Below are 17,191 nucleotides of genomic sequence, written 5' to 3'. Positions count from 1 at the left end.
AGTACAAGATCAAACAGGGCTGAAACACACGTCAAGAATGTAAATGGTTTCTTTTTCCAGCTGCTCTTATATTGAGGGGAGGTAGTGATTTTTATCAACTTATATCCCCATACCAAAAAAGGGAAACACTAAAGAATGTTCAAACTATTGAACAGTGACACTTATTTCACATGCCAGTAAGGTAATGCTCAAGATCTTGCAAGGTAGACTCCAGCAATTCATGGAACGAGAATTGCCAGATGTACGAGCTGGGTTTAGAAAAGGCAGAGGAACCAGAGACCAAATTGCCAATATCCGCTGGATAATGAAGAAAGTCAAAGAGTTTCCGGAAAACATCTATTTCTGTTTTATTGACTATTCTAAAGCCTTTGACTGTGTGGATCATAACAAACTGTGGCAAGTTCTTGGTGGTATGGGGATACTAAGTCATCTTGTATGCCTCCGGAGGAATCTGTATAACGACCAAGTAGCAACGGTAAGAACAGACCACGGAACAACGGACTGGTTTAAGATTGGGAAAGGAGTACGGCAGGGTTGTATACTCTCACCCTACCTATTCAACCTGTACGTAGAACACATCATGCGACGTGCTGGGCTTGATGAATCCAAGGCTGGAGTCAAAATCGCTGGAAGAAACATTAACAATCTCAGATATGCAGATGATACCACTTTGATGGCTGAAAGCGAGGAAGAGCTAAGGAACCTTATGACGAAGGTGAAAGAAGAAAGTGCAAAAGCTGGGTTGCATGATGAAGGTGAAGGAAGAAAGTGCAAAAGCTGGGTTGCAGTTAAACCTAAAAAAACCCCCAAGATTATGGCAACCAGCTTGATTGATAACTGGCAAATAGAGGGAGAAAATGTGGAAAGGTCCGCATAGAGAGCCAGTGTGGTGTAGTGGCTAGAGTGCTGGACTGGGAGTCGGGAGATCCGGGTTCTAGTCCCCACTCGGCCATGGAAGCTCACTGGGTGACTTTGGGCCAGTCACAGACTCTCAGCCCAACCCACCTCACAGGGTTGTTGTTGTGAGGATAAAATGGAGGAAGGAGGAGGATCATGTACGCTGCCTTGAGTTCCTTGGAGGAAAAAAGGCGGGATATAAATGCAATAAATAAATAAATAAATAAATAAATAGTTAAAGCAATGGTATTCCCCGTAGTAACCTATGGCTGCGAGAGCTGGACCATAAGGAAGGCTGAGCGAAGGAAGATAGATGCTTTGGAACTGTGGTGTTGGAGGAAAATTCTGAGAGTGCCTTGGACTGCAAGAAGATCAAACCAGTCCATACTCCAGGAAATAAAGCCAGACTGCTCACTTGAGGGAAGGATATTAAAGGCAAAACTGAAGTACTTTGGCCACATAATGAGAAGACAGGATACCTTGGAGAAGATGCTGATGCTAGGGAAAGTGGAAGGCAAAAGGAAGAGGGGCCGACCAAGGGCAAGATGGATGGATGATATTCTGGAGGTGATGGACTCGACCTTAGGGGAGCTGGGGGTGGTGACGGCCGACAGGAAGCTCTGGCATGGGCTGGTCCATGAAGTCATGAAGAGTCGGAAGCGACTGAACGAATAAACAAGTTATTTTTAAGGCATGAATCTCTTTGTTATGGGAACATCCTGAACTTCTCAAAACCCAAGATTGATGGCTTAATCTGAAGCATTTGAATACTGAACTGGACTTTACAGAAGACACAGATGTGCTTGGATGAGAAGGAAAAACCTCTGTTTTTTAAATTCACCATCTGCAATTAAACCTGGAGAATGGTGTGGAATGACTTCTTAGGTTACATGATGAATCAATCCACTGTTAACTATTGGAAATCTTGCTTTTGCAAACATAAACGTCTGTCTATTGTGATGTTTCACATCACCATTTGAATGTAAAGGTAGCTCCTCACAGCAAAGTACTGAATGGAACATATTATGACTAAGCAAATTATTGTTTCTTTCTTTCAGCTCATTCCCTTCAGACCTTGTCTATGGCAGTGGGTTTTTGTTTTGTTTTTGCACGCTGTGTCTTGCTAAGTTCTTTCTCTGTCAGTGTGTAATATTGATCGTATTATGCCAACTAACCAGTATAATCAGATAAATGAATCATGCTGATATTTTCATAGTTGCCATGAATGATGGTGCATTAGTGTAGGCTCACACTTCCAATAGTGTGCGCGCGTGCGAGGAATCCTGCTGTTGGATGCTGGGTAACTTGCTCAGGCTGCATTGTATTAGAATAGAGGGTTTGCTTAAAATAATACGCTTGACTGGGGCTGGCTTGTCAGTGACCTGATTTGGAGAGGGGTAAATCCCACTGCAAATAACACTTAATCATTCTTCAGTGGTGGCTGTGAAGTAAGTCTTCTAGTTCTTTGGATACTTGCTCACTTAACATCTTAAATACAGGCATTTTTGCATTGGCTGAAGGATTGCTATGTCCCAGTGGGGATGGGGTTTTTCTCTCAAGGCCTGTGTTCCTGCCACAAATAGCAAATCGAGACCTCCTGCCATCCTGCTTCTGCAGTCTGCTTTCCATTTTTATCTCCTGTTAGCTGCAGTGGGAAGCTTGAACTCCACTTGCCTCAGTGAATAGGGAATGGAGAATGGACCATGGCAGCACTGTGCTTTAAAATTCGAACCTGCACTGTTTCACTTGTATATCAAGACACTGAGCATTGTTATCCAAAAATTTACTTCTGTATCCCCTTTAATGTACAGAAATGTCAGTCAGCAATACCTGGGCTGCTTCTTCCCTGTCTTTTTAATTCCGTTCTACTGCTCAGTTGCAAAGGCATGTGTATAAAACTTACTGTCAGTTGGTGATATATTATTATTTATTACATTGCTATACCATCCCATAGCCAAAGCTGTCTGGGCAATTTACAAAGATTATATAGCTGGGGAAGGGATTAGATAATATTTGAATATACATAAAGTCTTAACATCCCTCACTTCACTGTTATGTAAAGGTACCTTGGTTTGGAAATATTGCATTGTTTAATGTTGATATGATACAGTCTGCCCCGACCACAGTAGGATTACATCTTTAGTAGTGGTTCCAGGCTCACCAGTGAGAGGAGACTCTATAACCAGCTTCCCCCAAGGTATTTGCAATAAAGAACAATCTGAAGTAAAAACATCCTCCACCCCTCCCACCTCTTGGTGCAAAGCTTGCTGCCACTACCACAGCAGTTGTCACTGTCACCGCTGCTTCCACTGTTGTGCCTTTAGTGAGCAGAGCATTTCACTACAGGCCTAGGAATACTGGAAACATGCAGGTGGGGGTGGGATGACTGTTTATAACAGTTTGATTGCCTTTGCCTTTCGGTGTAAGGTATGCTGACCGCAAAGCACGGCAAACACAGTGGTTTCCCTTAGGCCCCTCTCATCAGCTGCCATTACCAAGAGGGAAGGGACCCAGAGTGGCCAGTTACCCCCTAGCTGTGGACCTTCTCATTCTCCCTCCCCAGCCAAAACATTTTGTGTGAGTAAAGTACTGTGAACTGCTCTGCAGCTGAAAAGCAGAACATAAAGATAAGTAAATACCACTCTGAATGCTCAATGCACTTCAAATCCATCATTTCATCCCTCTATACAGTAATCCAGTAAACCTGGCTCTTATTATCCCGATAGTGCAGATGGGGTGCCAAGTCCGGCTTCCTTAAGGCCACGTGTTGTGTTCAGCATGACAGAAAAAAGATTTGCACCAGGAACAACTTGCCTCACGCTCCTAGTCACTATACCAACTCATGTAACAGATGAAGTTAGCCCTGCACACAGTGCTGTGTTGGAAGGCATGCTGGTGTAAGGGCACCGTAAGTGTACAATGCTGCCAACTAGATCAAAGCATGATGGGATTTCATTATGTTCCTATAAGGAAACATAAGGAAGCATGTTGTATTGGTTTGGGGTGATGTTTGCTGGTGATGGTTCACCTATTAATAAATGTTGGCTTTTGATACAAAGCTATGGATCTGTTTACTAGCTTTGATTGCTGGCTCAGAGCACCATTCTTTTCTTAACTGGAGAGCCCCTGGAGGATAATTTTAAAGCAATAATGAAAAATGGTAAAATCAGAGGAAAGGAGACAATTAAAATATGGGTCTGATTTGTGTAAAAGCAAACCTGTTTTGGATTGTTTTTTGTCTAAACTTTTTTCCTGGAATCTGAATTGGATAAAGAAGGATTGCTTTAATTCCATTGTGAAAAAATCCTTACCAAATGTGTTCCTAAGCCATTTAAGTTCTCAGACAGAAGTTACTTATATTTGATATTTACTCATTTTGAATATACTTCCAAGAGACAGGAGGACTCAGTAGAATTTCTGGTTAATGCTGGAATACCTTTGCTTCCTACAAGTCAACAAAAAGTGGAGAGGGTTGCACTGTCATTCTAGTTATCCTTTTATAAGAGGAACGGGAATACCCTCTCTAGCATTTGGCACAGGGTTCCATAACTGGTGTCAATTTGGGGCCTGGGAAAGGAATGGTGCCTTGATAAAAGTGTGCTTGCTAAATTCTTAATTCATACAAAATTATTTTTGTCTCTCCCCTCCAATCTGCACCTCTAATCACACCTGCTTCAATCCTGTAACATCCCTTCACATTCCCTTCCCTCGGCATTTCTCCGCAGCTCTGCTCATCATGGACGACCTGAGCCTCTGGACCTCCACCTGGGCATGTTCCTGCCCACACTGCTAACCCAGGCAACCCAAGAACAGCAGGATCGCTTCTTCATGCCTGCTTGGAACTTGGAGATCATTGGCACATATGCACAGACAGAGATGGGCCATGGTACAGTACTTTCAAGTCTTATTTGCAAGGGTAGTATATCTTGGTAGGAGATGTTGCAAAAGGCTTGATGTATGTTTCCTTACAGTCTAGGGGTCCTTCAGAGTGTCTGATTCAGAGCCATGGGGTCCCTCCTTATGAAAAGGAGACACACATGTCGGCACAGAGACAGAGACTTCAGGTGGTATGAAGACAGCATCTTTGGTTTTATTGAAATGGTGACCTTGTTAAGGAGACAGTGCACGTAGTTCCATGTTTCTGGCATGAGCCTCTGTTCAACATACACCCATCAGCTTTCCAGTTACACATTAAAATTATAAGTATGAGCTTGCACAAAACAGTAAACTTGAACAACAATGACTACCAAATGTTTCTGAGCAAGAAAGAGTATGCTGAGGATAAACTGAAGCCAGGAGTTTACAGATCTTTAATATCAAATATAATATGAAGATGTAACAGAAGGATATAACAGTCTAGCTCCATACTCTTATAGGTTATACCTTTTGTCAGCCTAAGGAAACTGGAGGCTTCTCTCCAGTTTCTGTATATCATAGGAAATGATGAATCCTCTGAATTGTAAACATTTGTGTCGAATACAGTAGTCTGCAAGTATCACTTAGGCTTCTATTTGTGAGACTGTGATGTGCCATTGTATCTGGGTATATTTGAGGTCCACTCCTGTTGCACTCAGTGGGAGGCTGCAATTAGTCAGAATATTTTTTCAGTGTATAGGGTGTGATTATTTTGAGCACTGTCAGGGTGGAAACTGAGCCCATAGAACCTCAGAGCAGTTCTGATTCTGAGGAGGAACAGCAATCCGTGGGAGAAGAGCCCGCTCATCTCTCACAGGCACAGCAGCTGGCAGAGATTCCTCCTGCCAGCATTCCTGAAATAGATAGTGACCCTGGCAGTGAGAGAGTGCGGGAGGGGGGCTTGCTAGACGCTTGACGCAGACGCAGGGAGCAATGAGCGATGGAGGTCGCGGAAAGGAGGCGTAGCACCCATTTGGCACGCAAGCATCAGTCACGTCCCGTGAACCCAAGGGAAAGAGGGAGGAACTCTCCCTAGCCCATAAGTTCAGGGTCTGCAAGTGATTCTCCTTCAAACGGGGACCAACTGCCTAACCCGGAGCATAGGCTACTCTGCTGTTCATTGCCTAGATGCTGGTGATTAGCATCTGAAAGTGTCATTAAATTGTAAAAGGATTAAAGCCTTGAAAAGAATCCTTTTGTCTGTGTCTTGAGTTGGCTATTAGAGTAGACTGAAAGAGGCCGCTAGGGTGCTCCTGACAAGCATGTGGCCACTCAAGAGTTTCCAGACCTATCTGACTCTTTGGATGAGTTTTACCCTAGTTGGCATATTCATCTTGAACATGGGAGAACAAAGTGTCATTGTGATACAAAGTCAGCAAGCCAGCTTTCCTCTCTTTCATAAGAACATAAGATGAGCCATGCTGAATCAGACCAAGGGTCCATCTAGTCCAGCATTCTGTTCACACAGTGGCCAACTAGCCGTCGACCAGGAACCCACAAGCAGGACATGAGCACAACAGCACCCTCCTGCCCATGTTCCCCAGCAACTGGTACTTGATACTGGTGTACCAAGCTTACTGCCTCTGTGTCAGGATTGATTCTGAGCCCAGGGAGATAGCAGCTCAGATTCAGAAGAGGAACAGCCAGAACCGGGGGATGCATTTTCCCAAGCCAGTTCAGATATGGGTAGGCATGCTTCTCAGGTTACTAACTCCCAGATGCCTGGGCCTGAAGCCCCCCCTTTCCCCCCTCTGTGAGAAGTCAGGAGGAGGAGGAGAGTGGGGGCTGTGACCTAAGAGACGCTAGACTGCGGTGCAGAGCTAAGCAGGAAACATCAGGGGCGGAGCTCAGATGGTTGACCCGGTTAGCGATGCGTAGGGGTGTACGAAACCCCGCTTACCTGGCTCCACCGGGTTCCGCAGGTGGGGGGAGGCGATCCGTTCCTCCCCCGCAGAATCCTGCCTGGCTGGCTCCGCTCTGCGGCCAGGCCAACCCACAGCGGGGCCTCCAGCTGCTGCCGGGCTGCTGCGGACGCAAATGGCGTCCTGTGTTTGCGTCCCTACGCCGTCCTGTGATAGGCTACGTAAATATTTACATAGCCTATCACGGCTAAAGCAGGGATGCAGATGGCATCCCCTACGCCATTTGCGTTCCCGCTTTAGCCGTGATAGGCTACATAAATATTTACGTAGCCTATCACGGCAAAAAAAAAGGGAATGCAAATGGCGACGGCGGCCGCCATTTATGTTTCCTTTTTTAGCTGTGATAGGCTACGTAAATATTTACGTAGCCTATCACGGTGAAAAAGGGAACGCAAATTGCAGCCGCCATAGCCGCTGCCATTTGCGTCCCCTTTTTTTTCCTTGATAGGCTACGTAAATATTTACGTAGTCTACCACAGCCTCTGCAGGGACCCAAATGGCGTAAGTATTTACGTAGCCTATCATGGCCGTTCGAAAGACGTGAATGGTGGCTGCAGAAGCGGCTGCCATTCGAGAAGCCCGGAACGGCCGACAAAGGTAGGTTCCGTTCCAGGCCCATTTCGCCGGGGGGGGGGGGGGGGCTTTGTTCTGCCACGGATTTAGGGGGGCCGAATGTACTGGCATTCGGCCTCATTGAGATCTGTGGCGGAATTCTCCGCCATGCCTAGCGATGCGTGAGAGGCGATGTAGGGAAGCATCACTGGAAGGGTGAGACATCCCTCCCTAAGCTAGTCTAGCCAGCAAGCCTCACTTCAAATTGCAGGCAATGTAGGTGTTCCCATTTGAATCCCCTGGACGCATTCCTTTGTAGCCTGAGAGTCTTCAAGGATTTGCATCTGTAATGAACCTGTTGATAATGAATTAAAGGCGTGAGACTGAAGCTTTTCCATTTGTGTGTGTGAGTGCATAAGGAAAGAGGGGGCCGAAGGGAAACATGACACTCTGGTCCTGGAGGTAGCATATAGCCATCAGGACTATAGTAGCCATTGATAGCCTTCTCCTCCAGGTATTAATCTAACCCCCTTTTAAAGCCATCCAAATTGGTGGCCATCACGACATTGTGTGGTAGTGAATTCCATAGTTTAACTATGCACTGTATGAAGAAGTACTTTCTTTTATCTGTCCTGAATCTCCCACCAATCAGCTTCATGGGATGATCCCGGGTTCTAGTATTTTGAGAGGAGGAGAAAAATGTCTCCCTATCCACATTTCAGAACCAGTTCAAGGAATTCCTACACTTAGAATGTCCTTCACCTGCCTGGCCTCTTCTGCACTGTGGCCCTCATCTATTCTTGAATGTCTTCCTGCGTTGTCATATCGTTTAGTAAGATGGTCTTACTTCTAGTCAGGAAATCTGGAATTCTTTCCTTGGTAACAGTAGGGTAGCCTGACTTCTGGGAATGAACCTCCTTTTGCCAGCAGGCAGGCTCTGAAACTGTGATGTCAGGAAGGATGGCTTCTACTTTTTCCAGGCTAGCCCTGTCTCAGTGGCAGAAGGCAAGTTTCTTCTGTAGTTCCAGTATACCTTCTGGATAAGTAAATCCTTTTTTTAATCTATTTTTATTTTATTTTTAGAAATGAAATAAACAAATAAACCTTTGGTACTGCCATCCTGCACTTTCAAAAGCACGACAAGCAAGTATGATTGCAGAAACAGAAAAACAAACACTTAAGCAGATTTAATTGCAAGTCCTCAGATATTGCTGGTAGTTTAAATTCAGAAATTCTATTCGGAGCCGTCTGTCCTTACGTCTCCTAATTGCTTAGGAGTTTCAGACAGCATTCAGTAGATGATACACCGGCGTCTAACCTTAGATTCCAGCCCCTTTGTTTCTCCGCAGAAGCAGCTGTTCTTTCAAGATTTCATCCGGATGGTATTGTAAGCTTCCCCTTTTAATTCCAGGGGAAGATAAAAAGGTTTCTGAACCTTTTCATAGCTGTTTGAGATAAGCAACTTGCGGAGCTCTGCAAGTCACTGCCAGGACAACATGGCTCCTACCGGATGTCTGGATAAGTAAATCTCATCCCATCCAATAGTGGAGAAATTGATCAGAGCCTCTTTCCCTCCTGATGATCTTAGGTCAGGCAGATGTATGTGTTGGGGTTCTAAACTCTGCTTTTGCGTAGTGCCAGTTGGCTTTTCACCTCAGTCTGAGGGTCCACTATTTCACACGGGAGAGCAGTGTCTCTTCCCTCCCCTTCCTTTTGGCAAGTGTGGTAGCAGCCGGGAGGCAAGTATTTCTTCCACTCCCAACTCAGTGGCAAGCAGTTGATTGAGGGTGCATCACTTCAGGCAGCAACTACAGCTCCAATGGAAAAAAAAAATACATTGCAGCTATTACAGGCCTGGCTGAGGCAAGCAGTGACAGTGCTTCAGAGGAGACCTGTAAGGATAAAAAGCCAGGAGGTCTAGAAACCTGCATTCAGAAAATTAAATTTGGTAGGCAACCAGCCTATTAATTCCCCAGTCTAATTAAATTATATGACATAGTAAACTAGCAAACTTCATTCCAACTGTACTTATTCTTTGCTTGTAGAATTTTGGACAAGGCAAATAATGAGGGACAGAACTAATGCAACCTTGCATGTAGTTCACATGTTAGCACATAGCTATGTTAATCATCTGTGGAACACTGATGGCCCCCAAAGTGGCGGCAGGGTGGTGGGATCCACTCAGTCAGTTTACAGAGGCTCTTCTGACTGTTTACCAGGAGACTATTATTTTTTTGCCACAGGCATCCAAGCGAGTGTCTGTTTGCAAGCCTAATCGAAATAGATAGTTGATAAGCTATTACAGGTACGCTGAGGCAAGTGTGCTAAGGGTAGGGCCAATAGGGTTTGTTTATAGGCTTCCTTGTCATCAAGGCCCAGGAGTGGAAACATTCATTGTCTTAAAAACTGCCCAGGAAGACAGCTCTTTTGATTTTATGGAAAGGGGAAACTGAGGATGAGTGTGACACATGTTAAAGGCAGAGCTGGATCCAGGTTTAAATCTAGCACTTGCCACAGGGACCATATCTGCTCAGTCAGGAGTGCATGCATAGTTAAAGCTTACTGCTGTAGCCATGAGCTTAGACACCTTCCCTTTTAAAATGCTAAAAGCATTGGGGTAGTGGACCAATGCTTTTGCTCTAGACGAATGACTTCGTAATTTACCATGTATTTGGCCAAAGATGCATCTCTCTACCCTATTTCACAATTGCTTCAAGCTCTGAAAAAACTCCTAAATATGCATTAAATAGATGCTTTCAAAACCAAAGCCGCCCACACTGCTGCTTTCTCAAAACCTACAAGTCCAGTCTACCAGTACGCAATGCTAGGCAATCAAAATCATCATCATCATCATCGAGGCCACATTAAACCTGCAGTGAAATCTCAGTTGTCGTTTTGACACAAGCACCTTCATTGTAGTTAGATGAGAGAACCCCTTCCAGGAGACCAGATTTCACCACTTGCTTGAGTTGTGGAGGACAAAAACCTCAATCAGTGTCTGTCAAGTTTCATTGCTCAAGTTTGAAAAACCTGCCTGTGCAACTATAGCTAGGAAGAAGATTATGTCTGTGGGACAAAAAGCAAAATGAAGATTTGGAGAATGAAAAACATGGAGGAAGCAGTTGAACATTCCAGCCCAGCTGTGGACGCTTTCATGCAACACTATATCTGGATTTGGGCAAATAGTCTCATCACAAGAGAATAAAGGCGTGGGGGTGGGGCAGGAGGGGAATGCGCAATGATTGTGGCTCTCTAATTCATCTTGTCTCGGATAGTTGTGACATCCTCTTTGCATCTATGTTTTAGTGATAAATAGGCAAGGGAATGAAGTGATGAACAACAAATGCCTCTTGGCTGTAAAACCAGTAAGTTGTCAGGATGGAGGTGCCCAAATCTGACTACAAATTTATATGAATGCTGTGATCCACTCTTTCACATCCAGTATTTCACACGTGTAGCTGCTTTTATTTGTAAAGTGTTTTCTATTTCCCATTGTGTAGATACACATTTGCAACAAGTTCTTACTACTTTTTACATTACCTGTCTCTGCATTGCCACTGGAGTTCACTGAAAAACATTCAATTTTGTATGTCTTTGGTGTAACCCATTACTGTTGAAATAAGGTATGCTACCTGCCTACAGGAACTCATCTTCGAGGACTGGAAACCACAGCCACCTATGATCCTGCAACCCAGGAATTCATCCTTAACAGTCCAACTGTGACTTCTATTAAGTGGTGGCCAGGTGGATGTAAGTGAATTATTTAAACTTCTAAGCAAAAGAAGGAATTTTTTTCAAGCTTTTTTTTTAAGACAGTGAAATCAATTAACTTAAAACACACACATACCTTGGACTATATAATATTTCAGTGGGTTAAAGAGTCATTATTTTTTAGGGCCAGGTTGTAGAGCCAACAGAATGAAATTAATGTTATCCTTATTGGTCTATAAGGATGCTACCAGCCATAAGTATATGTTTTTGTTTCAGTAATGCTGCTTATTTCTTCAATGTGTCAGTTTTCCCATGGTTGGAGGCTAGGGTGGGAAGAAGTGCTCTTATATCAGAGAGGCTTGATCAGTTTTTCTTTAGGCTTTAGGGCTGCCTTCCCCAACCTGGCACCCTTCAGGTATGCTGTACTACAACTCTCTATACGGGGATAGTGGGAGTTGTAGTACAGCAGGGTGTCAGGTTGGGAAAGGCTGCTTTAGGGAAGCTTGCTGTGGTGTGAGAAAACATCATTACATTTAAAAGAAAAGTATTGTCCAAGTTTAATATTAATAGGCCTGTCCACCATTTTGAATGTGTGTGTGATTTCAATGGCTAGCCAAGCTGGTATTAAGCAGTTTAAAAATAAATGGGGTGTTTCTTAGATTGTATGGGGAAGCTTCCCTTTGCTTAATTTTTGTTTTCTTTGCCTTCTTGCAGTGGGCAAGACATCAAACCATGCCATTGTTTTGGCTCAGCTTTACACCCAGGGCAAATGCCATGGCTTACATGCTTTCATTGTGCCTATACGTCAGTTGGGAACCCATGAGCCATTGCCAGGTATGGGCCTGCTATATGGGTTCGGGGAAGGGTGTTAATCCCCTGCTAGTCACTATCCAGTTGTGTAGTATACTGCAAGTAGTTCTACTGTGGATGTTAACTACTGGTATAAATGAAAGGAGAATTTTATACTTAACCAAAGTGCTTTGTGGGGTTCTAGAGCAGCCTCCTCCAGCCTGGTGCACTCCAGATGTGTTGGGCTACAACTCCAATCATGGCCTATGCTCGTGCCAGCTGGATATGATGGGAGTTGTAGTCCAACATATCTGGAAGGCAACAGGTTGGTGGAGGCTGTTTTAGATTATGGTAGTCATGCAGAATTACTGAGCCTCCTCAAGGGCTGCAAGGCCACTGGGGAAAAAACTAAACAAAAAGGGCTATCTATAAAGAAGTACAGAAGAGAATACACAGATGAGGTAAAAGAAGAAAAGTACATAGAAATCAAGGTATGTGTACAAAAAGTGAAGTAGATAGCATGTTTTGAGACTTCTACATTGAGATCCTCCATCAGGGTAAGTTACCTTTTTATATGTAAAGAAAAGATATAGGCTGCACACACAAGTCCTTTATTTCCTGCCACATGAGGCATGATTAGCCCACAGTTACGCAAGTCACTGTAGTTGAAATGGCAAGATCAATTTAATTGTTTGATATTGCAATGCACAAGCTTGGCTTGAGTCATGTAGTTGGCTTAATACATGACTAGTAATTTGTCGAGGAAGCAAATATATCCTGAATATATCTCAGTCATTCTGGAGGCTGCAGTAGCACTGTGATATGGCTGCTTATAAAAGAGGGAGAGCGCGATCAGACACAGCATAAGGAGTTGGAAGTGAAAATTGGGAAGTTCCCCAAACACAAACAGAAGTGTTCTACATGTGGGTGGTGCTCTTTTGATCCAAGGCAGTGTGTTTAACAACACGTTGTTGGAGGTTTAAGAGCAGTGCTGCCCATTCAAGCAAGTCATTTCCTTTTCTCTGCTACATGCTGCCCCCACTCCCATTCTAGTTCACTTAAATGAGTAAAGCAAGAATGGCACCTCAGAGTCTATCAAACTTCTACCCTACAGTCAAATCACAGTCTAGTCAAAGTAAAATATAGATTTCTCATAGCCTAAAGAACAGAGATCCTCCACTCATAATCCTCTTTCAGGATTAATTTACCATAGTTCCTAGCAAGACTGAGAATCGCTGGAAAACATTGGTCTATACATTGTCAGCACATGCTGTGATGTGAAAGATGCAGGTCCTCTTGGATTTGATTACACAAACTCAACCTTCTCGCACTGGGGAAAATCCATAAGATTCTCATCAGACTAGTTTAGGGACTTGTGGTATTTGTGTCACCATAATTTGAAACTTGTAGCTGGCTATCATTGTGGGGGGAAGGGTACTTTATGAATGTCCACCTTTGGCCTTGCGTTAAGAACCCAGAAAGTTTCTTCTGCTTATCCTACCTCTGTACCCTGTTTGCTAGGCATCACTGTTGGTGACATTGGACCAAAATTTGGTTATGATGAAATGGATAATGGCTACTTAAAAATGGACAGCTTCCGCATTCCTCGGGAAAACATGCTAATGAAACATGCCAAGGTAAATTGTTGGGCTCTTTGATGTTGATTAACAACTGCCAGCTATTTAGACAACCTGAAAGAAGCCCTTCCAAGTAGAGGCTTAATCTGGCTAAATGTAGAAGGATGTGCTCTCAAGAGGTAGCTGACCACTTCATATTCAGAAGCAACCTGCTGGGTTTACAGGAAGAGCAATCAATCTCTATTAAAGATTAAATCCTGCTACCATCTCTTGCCAGGGAGTTCTGCCTTCTAAGATTCTACTTCATTCGCGGCTCTTGAGGTTGGCTTCTTAGATGTTTTTTCAAGAGTGTATCAAAGTTCAGTGTATTGTATATAAGCAGTCTGCTACTGTTATTATTGGCAGTTAACTCTTTTATCTTCCAGTCCAAGAAATGAAACTGGTAATTGGATGGGCATGGTGGTTATTAATTTCAAAGAGGTTCCTTCCTCAAAACATCACCTCCTACTGAAACTGCTAATAGCATACCTTTAGTATCTGACCTCCTCCCTTTCATAGTTTCAGTAACCCTGTTTTGTAAAATAGCCATGTGATGCTGATTATCATTATTTTTATAGCCAGTCTAAATGGTATTGCTTGGATCACATGACTGTGATCTCCATGCTGTGAATCCAGTGACATGATGGAGATGCCATGATGGAGATGCCATTGGATTCACAGCATGTGTGGTTGATAGAAGGCAGTCAGAAGTGTTGGTTTGGGTGCTTTATTTATTTAGATTTGAAATGGCGCCCAACAGATAACAAATTTAAATAAGGCTGGTAAACAGAACTAAATGTAGATCACATTGAAAGTGCTTTTAACACCTGAGTATCTGTTGGGAGTTGTGTTAGTGCATTCAGTGGCAAAGCAAAATGTTGTCTTTATGAAACTGTGAAAGCAATAGCAGGTGCACCAGTCCTTCAAATTTGTACTACTTTTCTTCGGCTAGGTTGAACCAGACGGCACGTATGTGAAACCCCTCAATGCCAAGCTAACATATGGGACCATGGTATTCATCCGTTCAATTATTGTAGGGGACGCTGCTCGCTCTTTAGCCAGAGCTTGTACAATTGCCATCCGCTACAGTGCAGTGAGACACCAGTCTGAATTGAAGCCAGGGTAAGAAGCCGGTCGTAGTAAGCCAAGCCTCTCTCATATGTCTCATTTTAGATTTATAAAATAAATACCCATTTTCCTTTCGGCCTGTAATGGATTAGATCAGAAGCTGCCAGTGCTCTGTCCCAGTCGGTTTTAAGTTCTGCTTTGGATTCTGTGGGACATAGAACTGGTTACAAATGGTAATCATAGAACAGGAAGACAAGCTTCTTCTCACCCCCACACAGCCTCTCCTTCTATTACATTTATATAGTTCTCATGCTACCATGGTTGAATCAGTGATGCTGACCACTGGTAGAGTAGCACCAGTGGTCAGCATCACTGGGCATCTGTCTATTCCGACACCCTTGTAGAGGAACCACTGCCAACCTCCCAGAGTCCCTGATGGTGGTAGTGGTGCTGCTGCCCTTCCTAGCTGGCACTGCTTATTCATGTGCTCTCTTCAAACAAATGAGCAGAGACAGGAGCAAAGAGAAGGAGCAGCAGCTTGCCATGCTGTCTCCGTCTGTGTGGTGGTGCAGAGGGAGCTTCTTTATATCACTAATTTCTTATTTTATTTAGTACTTTAACAAAAAATTAGTCTCTTTTTCCACATGTTGGACCAATCTAGGACTGCTTTTATAAGTAGATATATGTCTGCTGTGAATTAACGCATCATCATTGGAATCTAACTCTACTGCAGTTTAAATATTTCTACAGGGTTTCTAAGAAATCAAGCCATAGCAACTGTAATGGTTTATTTCATTCTTTTATTTGCTTTTTGCTACAGGGAGCCAGAACCTCAGATCTTGGATTATCAGACTCAGCAGTACAAACTCTTTCCTCTTTTGGCAACAGCCTATGCATTCCACTTTGTGGGAGCCTATATGAAAGATACGTATCGTCGCATCACTGGAAACATCACTCAGGGAGACCTGAGCGAGCTGCCAGAGGTAGTACTCTTGTTCATAAAATGGGGAAAAGGGCAGATGAATGCTGCAAAGTGCACCCAGAGCAAGGGTGACTCCTGGGAGGGGAGAGGCTCAGGCAAAGAAGGATGAGGGACAGTGAACTTCACAGATGAATCCACAGAAATGAATGACATTGCTTCAGTCCAAAGAATCATCTGTGGAAAACCAAAGGGATGAAAATCCCTTTTCCACCCCTGCCACTGCAGAAAAAATGTGTGTATGGGTTACACACAGAAAAATGGGGAATGCAAAGATAATGGGTGAGTGGCATAAACTCACAATGGGAATTTGGTCTTCCAAGACTATTTTGCAACCTGTGTATTCAGAACAGCGCATCAAACCATTACAGATTTGCATAAGTCTAATACCTGATCCAACACTCCAGTCCTGAATCTGTTCTGGTACATGCATAGATTAATGTGCCTTCATTTTTTCTTTTTCTTTCCCAGAAATGAACATAAAGTACACTGTTGTATAAATCTGTGGAGTTGAATACTCTTTATAGTTCTGGTCACCCCACCCCAAAATTTGTACCACTGAAACAAGTATAGAAAACAAACTAATACAATCAGGAGCCTGGTGTATTTTCCTATGAGTAACGACTAAGTGTTTGGTGCTTTTTTAATTTAGGGAAAGAATGGCCATGTGGCAGAGGCTTGCAAAACTATGAATGGCTAGAGCAGAGAGGGAGAAAAATGTCTTAATACTACAGCTTGAAGACATTCATATTGATTAGTAGCAGGTTCAGGAGGAGTGATAAAAGGAAGTAGTACTTGCATAGCAAGCTTTGGGAACTGCAAGAGATTGTGATGACAACAGAGGTTCCTCTTCACTGTAATGGACTTAATAGACTTGCCCTCAATGAGTTTACCTAGTCTCTTTTAGAAATTATCTAATCTAATAGCAACAATGTGGGATTGCTGGAACCTTCATGTGCAAAGACATATAGCCAGCTGCTGATGTAAAGAGCATGCTAGGACTTGACAGACCCAGGTCTGAGCCAGCAATAGAATTCTCATGATGTCTCACTTTTTCTGACATGAGGTTTTACTGGGAAAAGAATCCAGATAAGAACCAATACATGTTTGAGCCTTGCTTTGATTAAGTGTCATCCCCCCCCCCCCCCCCGTTTCCTTGGAATTCTAAAATTCTGAGAATTCTCTATACCTTGGAGAGATTTTTTTTTTATGGCTTTCCCTCTCTCTACCGCCATGCAAGCCAGGGGGTGAGGAAGTATTATTAAGTGAATGTAGCAACACATGACAAACCTAGCAGAAATATCATAAGACAATGTGGTTCCTAACTGGTCTTTCTCCTTCAGCTGCATGCGTTGTCTGCAGGACTAAAGGCTTTCAGTTCCTGGATTGCCAATGCTGGCATTGAGGAATGTCGGATGGCATGTGGTGGGCACGGCTATTCCCGTTGTAGTGGCCTGCCTGATATTTATGTCAATTTCACCCCCTCCTGCACTTATGAAGGGGAGAACACTGTCATGATGTTGCAGACAGCACGGTGAGTGATGCAGTTCTTTGCCTGCTGTTTGACTTGTTGCATGTCTTTCAGTCATCTCTCTGGTTTCTCACATTTCTCACCCAGGGAGCAGGGATGACTATGGATAGATCACATGCTTGTCAGTCAGAATTGGTCTAGCTGTCTTTTTAATGCTAGCCTACTGAGAATTCATTCTAGGACTAATTCCTGGTCGTTTGTCTTTTTAAAA

At 43.6% G+C, this 17,191-nt stretch overlaps 1 protein-coding gene across 3 annotated transcripts in view; it reads left to right on the top strand.

Annotated features, from left to right (window-relative positions):
- The window catches only part of ACOX1 (acyl-CoA oxidase 1), a 46,222-nt gene that overhangs the window by 13,083 nt on the left and 15,948 nt on the right, over positions 1-17,191 (top strand). For 2 of the 3 annotated variants that reach the window (XM_084838150.1, XM_084838151.1), the window contains 7 exons: positions 4,623-4,783; positions 10,929-11,036; positions 11,712-11,831; positions 13,308-13,423; positions 14,355-14,524; positions 15,291-15,453; positions 16,793-16,983. In XM_084838150.1, coding sequence (XP_084694276.1) covers positions 4,623-4,783; positions 10,929-11,036; positions 11,712-11,831; positions 13,308-13,423; positions 14,355-14,524; positions 15,291-15,453; positions 16,793-16,983 — 1,029 coding nt within the window. The remainder of the gene's footprint in view (positions 1-4,622; positions 4,784-10,928; positions 11,037-11,711; positions 11,832-13,307; positions 13,424-14,354; positions 14,525-15,290; positions 15,454-16,792; positions 16,984-17,191) is intronic. The other variant, XM_084838149.1, reaches the window with a different exon arrangement.

Source organism: Heloderma suspectum, chromosome 2, assembly GCF_057233095.1.
Source record: "Heloderma suspectum isolate Gila_16-S chromosome 2, 16-S_ref, whole genome shotgun sequence".
Lineage (NCBI taxonomy): Eukaryota > Metazoa > Chordata > Lepidosauria > Squamata > Helodermatidae > Heloderma > Heloderma suspectum.
The sequence above is the reverse complement of the archived record's forward strand: the minus strand, read 5'-3'. Positions and strand labels throughout refer to the sequence as shown.